The 15,488-nt window shown below is 42.0% G+C and overlaps 1 protein-coding gene across 5 annotated transcripts in view; it reads right to left on the bottom strand.

Annotated features, from left to right (window-relative positions):
- The window catches only part of rreb1a (ras responsive element binding protein 1a), a 55,925-nt gene extending 49,520 nt beyond the window's left edge, over positions 1-6,405 (bottom strand). For 3 of the 5 annotated variants that reach the window (XM_048997774.1, XM_048997696.1, XM_048997614.1), the window contains exon 1: positions 5,008-5,300. In XM_048997774.1, the coding sequence (XP_048853731.1) occupies positions 5,008-5,116 (109 nt within the window). In that variant the 5' untranslated portion in view covers positions 5,117-5,300. Of the gene's footprint in view, positions 1-5,007; positions 5,301-5,409; positions 5,927-5,968 lie in introns of those variants that run through there. The other 2 variants (XM_048997855.1, XM_048997941.1) reach the window with 2 other exon arrangements.
- Positions 6,406-15,488: the final 9,083 nt, after the last annotated feature.

Below are 15,488 nucleotides of genomic sequence, written 5' to 3' on the forward strand. Positions count from 1 at the left end.
TCTAGGTCGAGATGGAACATAATCTTATCCAAAATAGGCAGGTTAAAAATAGCCTGGGAGGCAGCAGGGCAGCCCCTTGTACCCTTGGGCAAAGCAAGACCCTGTTATCCGAAAGGCTTTCAGGAGACTCCACTTTGCTACCTAGTCCAAGACAGACGTACATCATATTCAAGGCTTCATCAGCTGAATGTGGGTGACGTCACTTTTCGGGTGAAAAGTTTATTTTAGACCACATATTAACCCTTTAATAAATGTAATGTTTATACTCAAACAGATTCAAAAGGTTCTCTAGTTCAGCATTTCCCTAGCTGGTGTCCTCGGGGATCCGCAGACAGTCCATGTTTTTGCTCCCTCCCAGCTTCCTGCCAGACAGTCTCCAAGGACCAGGTTGGGAAAGACAAGCAAAAATACAATGCAAGCAAAAATACAATGCAAGAAAAAATAAGACACCTGTTGAATGACATGCAGGAATGCAATCCTGGACTGTGCACTTGTGCATGCATGCTGCAACCCACCTCTCTACATTCATAAGCTGTTATTCATCTGCATTTCCACCCGCTGCCGATTACTACATCCCATGAACAACTAATGTCCTTGTACATTTTGTAAACATCCGTATCTTTTTATAAGGTCTTACAGGGGGAAAAAAAAAACAATACTCAACGCTAAAGCAGTTGAACACTTTTACAAGCCAAACGATGCGTTTTCCAAATAAGGAAACGAAAGATACAAAGTATAAAAGACCTAAATCAATTATGTCAAGCCATAAACCTGTATAAAAGATGATCTGAAGGATAATATAGGGCTTTCTATCCTATTGACTCCCTGATCAAAAACATCAATAAATCCACCCCCCCCCCCCCCCTTAACACCTAAAACTCTACTCCTTACAAATAAAAATGAGTCGATCAGAGGGGAGAATGCAGCGTAGTTCCTGACAAGCTGGTGACTTTGCAGTACAAGTACAGTGCTGACCAGCTTCCCATTCTCATTCACATGAGAAAACTTGAATCAAACACACAACTTTGCATTGCTGGCTAATGAGGTCTATTCATATTCACAGCCGCCACTATGATGAAGAAAAAAAAAAGTTTGCAGCAATTACCAAACTTTTTTGTTTAATCTGGGAGAATTTTTCAGAAGATGAAATGGGCCTGTAGAGATTTAATTATAAAGACAAAGTGCCACAGCTACGATTGCTGCTACGGGTTTAAACCTAAACTAAGCAGGTTAACCAGTCCAAACCTATTAATCAAATCTAATTCAGTGCTTTGCAGAAATGACTTCACCTTAAAGCTGGGTGGTGATAAGTTACAATGCTTTCAATGAAATACAAATTCATGCCGTTTCTTCTACATGGTTACAGTAAAGCAATTTGCCAAAATCCCACACAGACAACAAACACAGATTGTCCTGATATTACCCCAAATAAAGGCACATTTAGAAGGGAAACCACCGGCCACTGAATAAGCTTATACCAAGATATGATCATTCAGAAGTATAGTATATAGTTACCCAATGCAACATCTGAATACATAAATGCCTACATAAACCAGCATATCATATGACAGATAAGCATTTTCTCCCTCCCGTCGATATTTTACATGGAAATCGGAGTCGACTCTTCCTCTTAGCTTTGCTTTACCAGTCGCAGTAAATGACCAGCAGTAAAAACCATCCCATATTTCTGCAAGGCAGCAAATCGCATCACACACGTGCACCCAATGCCAGCACATCTCGGTACAGTCAAATCGCAAGGCTTCATATGGACAACTTCCGTTTCAGCCAATGGAACGCTTTCATCTCAAACCTTCATCTGCCAGCGCCTGAATGCACTTATGCTGAACTCCGCTGCCCATGAAAACAGCAAATCGAATGAAAAGTATTTTTTCCCTCACACACAGTCATACAGTATGCACAGCATATTTAAAGTGACATGAGACACAATAAACTTCAACAACGCAAGAAAAGATTATAGATAACTACAGCTGACAGTTAAATCCACTGCCTTCCTGTGTTTCCATGTAACATTAAAAAGCTTTGCAGTGCAGGTGATCCATGACGGACGTGTTGCTGACTCGTGTCCGCACGTCCACCACTCCAAGATCCTGCTTCCGTAACGTTATCCCATCGCACTGACTGTATGTGCATTTCTTTAAAAATGAAGGATGTCCGATGATGGCAGTTTTGTTGTTCAAACACTGCCGCGTTTCAGGAGGAAAACAGACCATATAGAGTACAGAAAAATTAACCAGTAGGAGTAGTGACTAACCCAAGGAATGGATTAAAGACAAACTGGGAGTTTCATCATCCTTCACTGACACCCTTAAAGTATCTTCTTATAATGAATTTAACCATTAACCATCTATCCATCCATCCATCCAGCTTCTCTCTGTCATCATCAACAATGAATTTAACCACTGAAGCATATTCATTAGTAGAAATGTCTAAACTAAACTAAATCTAATGACAAACTAAATTAGCCTCTAGATGGGAACCAAAAACTATATATATATATATATATATATATATATATATATATATATATAAAAACAAAGATTACGTACAGTATTACCTCAAGAACCATCACAGAGAGGCTCCTGCGCATTAAGATGTGATTTTATGTTAATTCATATTAACATAAAAGTTAGGTTAGTTCAGGTCTAGAAAGTACAAATCCAGACCAAGGTTTTGTTTCAGCCAACTAGGTGAGCATAAAGAATCACAGTCACAGAGACTCAACTGGTTGGCTGAAACAAAACCTTGGTCTGGATTTGTACTCTATGGACCTGAACGTTCCACCTCTGTAATAACTTACTTTTCTCAGTAACTTCCCCAACACTGATCATAATGCAAAGCACCATAAGGACATTGTTAGGGTCCAGCTCATCATTGACTGGTTGGTGAATTCAGGCCCTAATTCAATTATATGAATCAATTCAAACAAACCTCAGTTTATCTTGCACATATGATTAGATATAGGCCTATATACACAATTTGAGCAAACACAAAATAAAGTTAACAGTTTCTGGTTCTCAAGTCAGATTTAAACATCTAAACCAATGCTGAATTATTTCAGGAGATGAACTATGAAATGAACCTCAAAACCCCTCGACAACCTTTTTCCTGCTGGAGCAGGGAATACACACCTCAGTCCTACACACCCACACACATTTGTACTCATATCTTTGTGGGGACATCCATTCATCTCCATAAGAAAAATCCTAATCCCAATAATGACAACCTTAATCCCTACCCAGCCCTAAACTGAACCATAAGTAACCAAACAGAATATGGGACTTTTGGCATTGTTCGTTTTTTGATTGCAGTGACTGGTTTTTATAAGACTGAGTGTCTCCTTTTGGGGACTGAGAAAATGGTCCATACAACATGAAAATGACACGTTTCTATCCCATTGTGGGGATTTTTGGTCCCCACAATGCAATCTATATACAACGCACACACACAAACACACACCACACAAATCCCATAGAGATCTGCGAGTTACCCCAGTTAATTATTCAAACATGTGAAGCTGAACAGCTGGCAGAGGAGCTGTCACCTCAGTAAGGCGAGTCGCAGGGCCAGGCAGCCGCGGAAGGCATGTCCTGTTAGTATTTGGTCATCGTCGAAACAGTACAGCGTGTCTTAACTTGATTACGACTACAGGCCACTGCACAAGCCTGTAGTTCAGTAGGAGCAACCCCCCCCCCCCCCCCCATCATCCCAGCCCTTCTACATTACTGTCACCATGACCGTCTTAAATCATCCCCCCCCCCCCCCCCCCCGTTTCTTTTTTCCTTTTTTTAAAAAAAACGTAGGTTTTGCATAGATCCCAGCAATGAAACGAATGTTGGCTGGCAACAAGCTCCTGCATTACCCATCCTGCATACACCTTGATAAGATGGGGGCGGGGGCGGAAAACGGACTTTAACTAAAGTGGATGCAGCAGTTGGCCCTCGCAAACCACGCAGCTTCTTAGGCACATTTCAGCGTGGCCCGTCTGGATGGCAGTGTAGAATTTCGTACAAGAACGCGAATTGGCCGTGCGGATCTGCGCAGCCCTGTGCAGCCCCCCCCCCCCCCCCCCTCCCCCGCTCCCAACACCGACCCCCAGGATACCTTTACCTACAACCACATCCCCAGATCGGACCACCAAAACGCATTATCACCTTCAACCTCACCTATTAATGAGGATGCGCTTTGCTTACTTTCTTTCCTTTTTGTTGCAAGCGCTCACACTCAGCGGCAAACCGAAAGGAGGAACAATTAAGCACGAGACAGAAACTTGCTTAGCAACTAACTAGCGCGCGGTCACCTTGCTGGCCGGGTTACCATCTCCTAAGAGACCGCGCGCGACTCATCAATTCCTCCGCTCAGCCAGGAAACTTTTCCGGCGGCCACTATAAGCTACCCGTGCCACCACAGCACCAGAAAACACAGAACCCCAGTTTCTCTTAATTACAAAATAAAGATGATAAAAAAAACACTTGATGCCCGCCCCTCCCCCACTGGGAATGCCAGTTTAATCTTCATTTACTAAATATGTATACATTGTTGCATCCCTTCGCAAATAACTAGGCGCAGCCCTGCTGCGATTCGCAGTTAAGCCTCACATTATCGTGAGTATTTCGCATTTCCGAACGATCGTACCAGGGGGTTATCCGGCGTACTTGTCGATGCTTCCCTAAATAAGTCAGCCTAGCTAGCTTGCTCTCTTAAAAAACATGTCGGACTGACCAACCGTCATATGATGAGGGGTATTTTAAGATCACAACTGGGTTGCTAGGTAGCTACAACCACCTTTATAAATCTAAGATGAAAAAAACACTCGGGAGTTTTACGGTTTTTTTAAGCATTAGTAAACAAGTAGCAAAATGTCTCCGCAAGGTCAAAACCTAGCTAAAGTAAATGGACGCATGTCAGTAAGCCATAAGCTCAGATCAAAGTACAGCAAGATATGGATGCTCCGCGCGACACGGGCGGCGTAGCTGCTAAACTTTGTACCTCCAGTTAGAAAAGCTGCGATCCATCCAAAACTAAACTCCGCTGGGGGCGATTGGAAATGCCAGGCGATCGCTAAGGTTTTTTCCGGCCACTTCATAACCTTCCACATGCCCAGGTAGTTAAAAATAAATGTACATGCATAAGAGACCCAGTCAAATTCCGCAGCTCAGGCGTTTTAATCATGGATGAGCATCAGGGTCCAAACGAAACTAGGAAGCGCAGTTGCGTGAGCCGAGAACATCCTCCCCTCAGTCTTTCTTAACTTTACTTAACTTTGTTACAAAATTTTTATGACTTTTTTTTTAAAAGTACGCCACAAAGTTAAAAAGAAAAAAAAGAAACATCAACGGGAGACATGAAAATATAGCAGCGGTTTAAAGAGTAATCCGAGTAGTTACTTACGTTTGACTTTGTTGGGGTTGGGCTGCTTACGCCGAGACATAGCTAGTGATGATGGTAAATGGTGATGATGGACTGAGAAGGAAAAAAAAAGCTGCAAAGTTGTTCCGGAGAGGAATCAAGATGGCGTTTTCTGGGGATGTGCAAAGTTCGTCAAACTTGGTGCTTTTTTGCCCCCCCCTCGTTTGTCCGTTTTTTAACTTTTTTTTTACACGAAAGGAAAGGGGGCATGGAATGAAAGACTGGAGGAGAATCGAGGCGCACGGCTCAGCTCCCCTTTAACTCCGTCTCCTGCGCTCTTCCTCTCCTCTCTCTAACCCTTTGATAAGTAGACGGATCACGTGTTAGCTCCAGCTAGTCTCCAAGGGGACGTGAGGCTGCTGTCCACCCGACTCCAACCAGTCAGCATCCACAGGCGGTGTCCATATCTAGCATTAGGGGGGAGGAAAAAAAAAGGTGTAGCTAAGTTTCCCCAGCTGCCTGGTGGCATATTCCCAACCAAATGCCGGGATGGGAAGGGAGGTGCAAATCGCCCTCTGTCTCTCTCTCCGCTGAACTTTACCTCGCTGTCTATTTAATCAGTGCCTTTGCACGTCCACTGTCGCTTTTAATGCCTCTCCGCCAGTACTCGCCACGGGTAGCCAAGGAAGTGCAAGAATCAAAAAGTACTTAAGTGTGAAACGTGCGTCGTGTTGTTTGCGTATTTGTTTTAAGTTTATGTTGTTAGAGGGATGTTCAGTCTGTGTCCAGGCTTCGTGAAGTTTTATGCGACTTTCCAACGTTCAGCCTCTAAGCCAAAGTTAACAGCGTAAAAACACAGTAATGTCTCCTGTAAACTGGTGTTGATTCATTAATCCGTCATGAAGTTACAAACAGTTCAAAATATTCGGTAAGGACACGCTTCCAAAGCATTAAGTAATTTGTTCTCTCTATCTCTTTTTATAAATTTGTCCTTAACATCGAGGCCCCTTCGTGATGTCGATTAATAAGTGTTTACGTGGTTCTTTGAAGAAAAGTTCAGTGCCCTGAGCGGGTACCTGTTTGCTTTTAAATTACAACCAGCATATCAAGGTCAGGCGAAGTATTCCGACCCCCGTCGTTTTTGTGAACTACAAACCGTCATATTGCCAATACAAAACGACACATAACAAGAAGATATCGCAAAGATGAACCCTGCATCACGAAGTCAGTGCTTTGAGGGTATAACTGAGTGATAGAAGGGCAGGCAAATGATACACATACTTCCATATCTATTATATTTATCATATATATTATATTTTGGGGATCATATCTGCTTTTTCACGTTTTGATATGTTTCATTGATGTAGATGATGCTGATGCCCCGGTCATAATTAACCTACTTTCAGTCGCTTCCATAGGAAATCGTTAAGTAAAACGGATGAAATTCGAATAAATATCATTTTTATGGTTGATGAGTCGTACTGTCTCTCCCTGGGCGAAATGGGATAAAGATCAAGGGGCTGAGAACTACTGAATTTTGAGAGTGATGTTATTTATTGACCGTAACTATGGCATCCAGGCTCGGCCCGTTGCTAAGGAACAACTTTCGCCTGTTGAACAGCAACAAAGGTCGTTCTCATCCTCCGCGGGGCTGAGCGCTGCCCCGTCTGGGCGCTGCACTGACCGGAGTCCGCTCTCCCGCTAATTGTTCGTTTTCACCATATAGATGCAATTCATTCCTGCCCACAATAATGTGCGCGAAGCATACCATTTCCCCCAAACATTTCCAGTCATCGACATCCGCAAATCCAACAAAGTTTTCTTTAAGTAAATTATAATAAAGCGAATAAACAAGCAGTTAAATAGAAAAGTTTCCCGACTGGAATCGCGGGCTGTTAAGTAGATGATGGCATCTTGAGGTCGTTGTTGGCTTCTCTCCCATCTGCCACCGCCCTGAATCACACCTGTTGTTAGTCTCAGCCGAAGATAAGCCTCGTTGCAAATGCTCGACGTCTACATGCCTAGTATTTCACAAGCTTGTTTCTTAAATTATTACAGAATAAAGACACGATGGCCATCAGCTACAGAAACATCTGCTGGTGTTGGACTTTGTTTCACTTGGAAGCTGAATGTATACCTGCCCGTCCCGTAATCTGTTCAAACAGGTTTTCGTCACATTCTGGCTGAGATGCAAAGTAATTTATTTATTTTGAGCATAAGGACACGCGACACTGCAACGATATTGTTTTCCAGGTTAATTATTTGTTATAATTATCCAGTACAAATACCCGAGAACCGCCCGCCTCCGACTCGGGAAGGGACCATAACAGTGCGCACAATCCAGCCCCCAGCACCCGAAACCAGGGAAGACCGGCCGGTCTAGCAAGTTTGCTCTATTCCCAAATTGTTTTTTCCACCTCATAAAAGCTCGATTTGCCTGCATCCCAGCCTTACATTAACGATCAGCCTGTAAACCCTGGCCGAAGCGCATTTGGGAGATTCGCGTGGAACTATGTTTTTCTTGCGTGCCCAGAGTATGACCGACAAAAGGAAAGAAAGTCACAGATAAACGCAGGGAGTGGTAAAGAAAAACGGTTTCCAATAGCAACGGCTGACTTATAGGTAACAGTTGTTTGCCTTGTAACCCAGTAGCTTCACGCAGAATGGCCCTTCTTGCAGTAGAGTATTCAGACTATTGTTGTTTTCAGTGGTGAGATTAATAGCGTCAAGTTACTTATATGTACACAATGGTCACAGAATAAAGGTTGGCCTTGTATTGTGTACAGTTGCTATATTATAGCATCTTTCTTGCCTTTGTTCTGCAGGTTTTTAAAGAAATTCTTGCTTTGGTGTTTATTTGGCGTTCATGTCGTGCTCTTTTTGATTAACTTGCCGGCTAAATTTGGTGACTTTTAGCCTTTCCCAGTAATTGTGGAGTGTGAGGCAGGACAGGACAGGATGAAACAATGTCACACGTGATCACACCACCTCACACACTTCCAGTTGGCTCGTGTCCACAGTGTGGTAGAAAATGCCTGCAGGAGAAGCATACATAGAGCTGGGGGTGTGAGGCAACGGCATCAAACAACCCATCCCATGTCATTCCCATTCATCTTCTGTGATGTCAGGTTATTTGGATGTGGAGAAAAGGAAATGCTGAACAGCAAAGTCTGATGTAGTCATTTCTGCGTGCTAGAGTTCATTCGTGTTCAGTCGCTCATTTCCACTAAGAGTCGCCAACTGAACAACAGAAAAGCAAAAAGAAGGTCTATATCATTAAATATGAATATGATAAAGGAATATTCACCTGGCAATATGACACCTTTCAATATCCATAAGCCTTGAAACCAGGGAGGGAGTCAGTTAGAGATTAATGTCAGGATAAAACAAATGATAATAGTAATAATTTTTGCAGTAATTACAAATTGCTTAATTTCTCTAACTGTAATGAAATCATCGAATACATTTGAAAATGTCTTCTAAATCCCATATTAATTTTCAGCACAGAATGCGGGGCACGAGACCATCTTCGAAGACAGAAGCCGTTTCCTCACTATTGTTTTTAGATATCAATTCCCAATCAATCCCAGACTCGATCCCTGCATTTCCTGAGACATGGCTGGTCGCGACACAAGCTGAAGTTCACATAGCAACCTCCCTTAATCAACAACAGTCAGTTTGCTGCACCAATTAATAGATTGTGTTAGCTGTGTGATTGGTGCTCGACAAACATGGGCCTTTGTTCACTGCACTGTTGTACTGCCGAAGGTAGATTACTACCGGTTTCTCCCCCCCCCCCCGTGTACCACTTTGGTAATGGCTGGCAGCGTTGTTTAGATATAAAACACAATCACTTTTTAGAGCTGTACTCAAGGGTGCCGTAGGAGCATGGATGCCTTGGCAGATTTAAGGGCCCCCGCACTTTACAGGGGCCCCTGAATACAAGATTGCAATTAATTCAATGAAAGCAAGTTTAATGTGTAAAATATGCTATTGACATGTAATGTCAAAGTACCTTGGACCCCATATTATGAGTAATCCTGCAAACAAAGGGAGCTGTAATAGACTCAGGCTTGTGTGTAATTGTGGGTGCACATATGCTAGGCACTTGACAGCAATTGTCCTGTCAGAATGGGCTGTCCTGTGTTTGGATGCTTTACTTTAGGCTAAATAGGAAGGATGGAAGCCCAGCAGTGGGAGAAGGTCCAGATGACGTGAAGCTTTGGTCCAGACCTGGAGGTGGATTGGCAGAGACTTGGAGAAGGCTTCACATGGCCATGGAACCTTCTGGAATATCTTCCAACACTCAGTTCTCGGCTGTGAGCAGGGGTGCCGTAAGTAGGGGGGGGGGGGGCGCGATTCCAACGGCCCCTGAATTTAGGAAATAACTGGATTAGTCTGGACCGGGGGGCCCAATATGATATGCCTTCATAGGGACCAAAATCTCCAGCATCGCTCCTGGCCATGAGCATAGGACTTGGGAGCAGTCAAGAGTATAGTACAGCATAGTATAGTAGAGCATAGTACAACTTGGCAAGTTCTACAGGAAGTTATCACTGATGAAAGGAATATAAATATATATATATATATATATATATATGTATGTGTATATATATGCACAGTACTGTGCAAAAGTCTTAGGCAGGCAAAGAAAATGATGTTTAGATTATCCTCATGTTGGTGTAAAACTATGATATTACGCCTGTCAAAGTGTGTCAGCTTAGCCATTTCAGAACCTCTGCTAAAATCATCCTAGTATTTGCAGCGACCATCTAGTGCAGCCATGTATTTTTTTACTTGGCCACTAGCACACCTCATACAGCTAGTCAATCTGTCACTGACTTTTTAAACCAATATATTTAATTATTTAATGGAGCTGTTGGTGAAATTTAGCAAAATCATGGAACGGCTGAGGTGTCCCTGAGGAGAAGTTTGGGAACTGAAGCGATGTTCATCTAGCCGTCCAACTAGATATCAGTAACTTTTTAGAAAACAGAAGAAATTATTACTAGTCTTTATTGTGTTACTCTTAATTTGCACATGTTCTAATGTTAAATTGTGTTTTTTGTTCTAAGCCAAAGTACACTTGCTACCCAGATAAACAACTTTAAACATTTCTTTGGACTGCTTAAGACTTTTGCACAGTACTGTATATATATATACACTCACACACAAACACACACACACACACACACACATGCATGCATATATACACGCATATACATACACTTACTCCGAGATCTTTCCGGTAACCATCTGGTCCTATGGTACAACAGCAGGGATCCTTTCTGAGAACCCTTCAGCCTCCATAAAGCAGCCGGCTACCTGCTACTCCGTATAAGCGCAGTGAGCACTCATGCATGCAGGCCTTCTTCCAGTCCACTCGATTCCTTATTGTACTTGTCAGGGACAGATTCTCTCTGTGGTGGATGGCCCTGACAAGATAATGCCTGACAGGGGCGCCGCTAGCAATTTTGGGCCCTATGACAAAATATGAGGTTGGGCCCCCCTACCACACCCATTCAGATCTCTGGGGGCCCCTAAAGGCCGTGGGCCCTTAGAATTGTCCCAACTTTCCCCCCCCTTAGCGGCGCCCCTGATGCCTGACTCTAGAGCTTCAAAGCAAGACTGTAGCTGGAGGCCTGGAGAAGATGGCTGACTTCTGCAGGGACCGTCTTGTGGATGATATGATTCTGCCACCCCCTCTTTTCCAGTCATTACAAAGAGTCCCGAGACTTCAGACATACCAAGCAGGCGTACCATTACAAATTTTGGGCCCCATGAAAGCATATCATATTGGGCCCCCATCCCAGACCAATCCATTTTTGTTACAATGAATGACAGGGGCCCTTGGAATCATCCCCCCCGCCAGGACCCCTTATGCCAAGTAAATACGTTCTGCATAGCTAACTGTACGTCTCAGGTGTGTATTGATTAATATGTTCATTAATGTTGTTTACTGCTTCTCCTGCCACACCAAATATGCAAATCTCTGTCATCCCATAAAGTGACATTTCGTTTTTATCGGAAGAGATAACTCCAAAGATGGCAGCGCTCCTAGAGACAGGGCACAGGTCACCCTGACATGGCTAACTCAGAGTTATCAGACATAAAATGTGTGGTGCTGTAGTTCACAAAGCTTTCATTTGTTCCATACATGTTTAGCATAAAGGCAAAACTGCAGCTGACTTGTTTTATTCTCTGGTGTTGACATTTAATGGGTTAACCCAATTTCTTCTGACAAAATGTCTTACAAATTAAGTTTATGTGCCACTTCTTACCCTGTAAAATCCATCTGGGACTGTTATGGGCAGCCAGAAATGATCAGTGAATCAAATTTACTGGCAGAATATTCAATCAATATTGAAATCTGTATATTGTTACACCTGCTGATGTCACACTTACACATGACTGTACATTAATTCCCTCTAACAATATTCATGAAAAATCTTTTTAGGAGGAGTAATGGTATAATTGTGCCTCGCCTGTCTACCTAAAGAATGGATTTAGCTGTTGGTGTGCTGACTAGCTAGCTACTAGACTGGCCCACTATGTGTGCCCTCTGCTGTTTAATGATTCAGCTGAATTTGAATAAACCCCAATAAAAATTATGGGTGATCATGACATTTAGTACATATATACTAGAATATATACTTCTGATGGCAAACATATGCTCAGACATGTCTGTCTACACTTCATTTGTTATATCTATCCATCTTGGTTTTTTGACCCATCCTGGCTTATTCCCTGTCTTGAGCCAGTAACTTCTGGGATAGGCTCCACACCTTTTTGACTGCATAGGATAAATGGATACAGAAAATGGACAGATAGATAGATTTACATCCATTAATCCATCAGTCTTCTAACTGCTTATGAAGTGCATGTCTTGCGGGATACATTTTTCATGAGACAATAACTTTCTAAAAATCTCAAGTTATAAAACCTATATGTGTCCCATAATTGCAATAGATCTTAAAGACCATATGCATATAATAAACATTTTGTGTGTTATTCTAGTAGTACCATATACATGTTAATGAGTGCTGAATGGAGATGATTCTGGTGCTGTGGAAATCTCGCATGCTCTGCTAGATTGTACAACAAAACCACTACTCCCCACTTGAATAAAGCAGTTTTAGAATAAGTTTAGATGAACACCACCTCTGGCAGAAGTTTGTTGAGTAGCTCATGTTTGTGCAAGCGGTGGCCCTATGTGCAGGATTCTGTGGCATCTGGTTGGTCCAGGTGTCTCTGGAATGATTGGAAGCTGACTGAGGTCAACCTTACAAGATGAAGATTATAGCTAAGATAGAGACTGCAAGTCAGTCTTTAAAACACACTGGGGGTAGGCATTTGAATACTGTAATACTCCAGAGACGAAACTCAAGTTTAGAGTATGTTGTCTTTCAGAGCACTGAACATGCTCAACATGGTATGTGTACAATTGTTCAGTTCTGCTGTTAAACATGTTACTTGATAAAAATGTAGTAAGGAACCTCAAAGCATTGTATCAACACGAAGCTAAGAGGTTAATTAACACTTGCTGCTTTTGAGATGGAGGGAATTTTTAAACCTCATGTTTGAGAATGTCGGTGGTCTCAGACAGACAATATGTAGCTAGAAATTCTTTGTCCCCTGAAAAAATGTGGCCTTGGACTCCTTTCCAAATCTTACAAGTTTACACATTCAAGAGCCTTTATAAAATTGCATGCCCTCTGATTCTATCAGTGTATCCACACCCCTACTGCACCCCTGATTATTTACATATTTTTGGGATACAGGTATATGGAAACATAACATTGTTCGTTCTGACTGATATTGGAAGCTCATTCCACAAATATGGGGAAATGACAGAGAATCATTAAGCTCAGGAGACAATTTCAGGTTAAACAGCTCCTGCTACTGTCATGAATAAGTTGACGGATCACAGTGTCCTGCAGAATATCAGGCTGGAAGCCTATGAATGCTTAGTAGGGCGGAATCAATATTTCAAACTTCATTTCTTGCCACTAGTGGGAGACAGTGGTTATCAGGAAGAAGACGATGGTGCACGTGTCAAGAAAACTAGGCAAAAACCAGACAGAAATCCCATAGCATTGAATCAGCACGAAGCTAAGAGGTTCTTTAATTAATACTTGCTGCTTTTGAGATGGATGGATTTTTTAAACCTCATGTCTGAGAATGTCAGTGGTCTCAGACAGACAATATGTTAAAAAGCCGTCTATAATATTTAGTTTTTGTAGCAGATATTCCTTTCACAGCATACTATCTTATTTTATTTCTCCCAGACGAATTGCACAACAGGTGAATCTAATGATCAAGATTTTACTCCCTGCTCAGCTGATAACCAGATTCAGAAGAATGTTCTGCCTCTTCTTCCCACGTCTGGTCGTTGGCAGGTCACGTCAATGTGTCTCTTGCCTGCCAAGCTGTCATTGGTTTGTCACATTCCTGTGCTCGAGCCGCTGTCCAACCCAACACTGTTTGTGGAGAGATATTTCCTTGGGCATTTGATTATCTGCATTTGTTATCATTTGCTATAGGGTTACACTTGTAGGTTTCTTATGGAACTTCCTACCTAGAAAAACCGATGAACTGCCGACTCTGCGCTTTGATGATTGGAAATGGAAAATCTGGGAGTGTCAATATTGAACTTTTGATGTCTTCTGCTCTTTTATTTGCAGAAAATTAATGTCCTTTGCGCAGGGATTTATGTGATTGACATGATCTGTTAACATTGTGATTTACTGCAAACACTGTGTTCTTTTACAGTGACTTTTACAGTAACAATTTCCACATATTACAAATCCAACCTCATACAAATAAAACTCAGCAATATCTGAGGACCAGAAAAATGTAAGTCGAAGCATAAGCGTATTTTTGCCTAGTTTCTATTTTCAAATTAAAATTACAATCTAATCCTTCATTATAAAGGGCAGCTCAGACATATGACATAAGACATTTGACGTTGGTCTCCACAACGTCAAAATATAAAACCTAACTAATGCAAAAGCTAAATAAATGAATGTATTACAATCATATTCTTTTGTAAATGACACCATGACAGTGAGGGAAAAAGAAATCTGACATTTTGCATATGACCTGCATGAACTGTGGGATGGTGTTGAATTTTCAGGGGAGGAGCAAAGTTGGAAAGAAGCTCCTACACCCACCTGTAATTGATTAATAGTTAATGGGTTTAGGTAATTATTTTGTGTGTGCAGGAGAGATTGCATGCAATGACCTGGCTGCCAGGGAGTTTGTATAAACTAGAGAGCAGTTTGTATTTTGACTAGTTTATTGACTAGGATGCCAAATAAATTTCCCTGTTCCTTCCTCCAAAAATCAGTGTACTATTGGATCAGGGCCCCCTGGTGAAGAACGAATGCACTTCTCACATGCAGATTTATAACATCGCAACAGCATTCTGTCAATTGCAAAAATGTCTTCCCGTTCCTGACAGGGAAACTAAACAAATGAAAGGACTTTTACCCTCTTATGACAAATAAAAAAAAACCAACCCATATCTATTATTGCGTAGAACAAGAAAACTGCAAATGCAGAGAGACCTGAAAAACAATTGCTTGGCATCCCGCCCCATTAGCACCAAGAGCACATTCAGCTGTCTGAGAGATGTCAGTTTTGTCTTGCAATGAATTCTCAATTATATCACTCCCTTAGGGTGATGCTCCATTAGCCCTGGAGGACATCACTGTTTACATCTGCCCTGTCTCATGTTAAACCATTCAACTGCGCAAATGATCCTTTAGTCATCCAATAATAAAAGGCATTAATTACACAAATAAAGCTGAAAAATCACAGGGACCGTAAGACTCTGTGGCCAAGCCCTGGTGTGTCATATATTGCCACACAGGATATACAAATATCATCTTAAATTTTTATTACCTGTACCCCAGTTATTTTTTGTTTGTTTTTTTTACTGTAATTTGTTGGAATGTGCTCAAAACATCTGGATGCTTCCGATGATAGTGTGGAAGTTCTTTAATTCATAAAAATGTGGGCTTGTAATGAAAGCACATACCGCGCCAGGAGCGACACAGGGGTGTATCTGGAATGAGATGAACATAGAAGCACAGCAGCCTTTCGCGGTGAGATGTACG

Source organism: Brienomyrus brachyistius, chromosome 1 (assembly GCF_023856365.1).
Source record: "Brienomyrus brachyistius isolate T26 chromosome 1, BBRACH_0.4, whole genome shotgun sequence".
Classification (NCBI taxonomy): Eukaryota; Metazoa; Chordata; class Actinopteri; order Osteoglossiformes; family Mormyridae; genus Brienomyrus; species Brienomyrus brachyistius.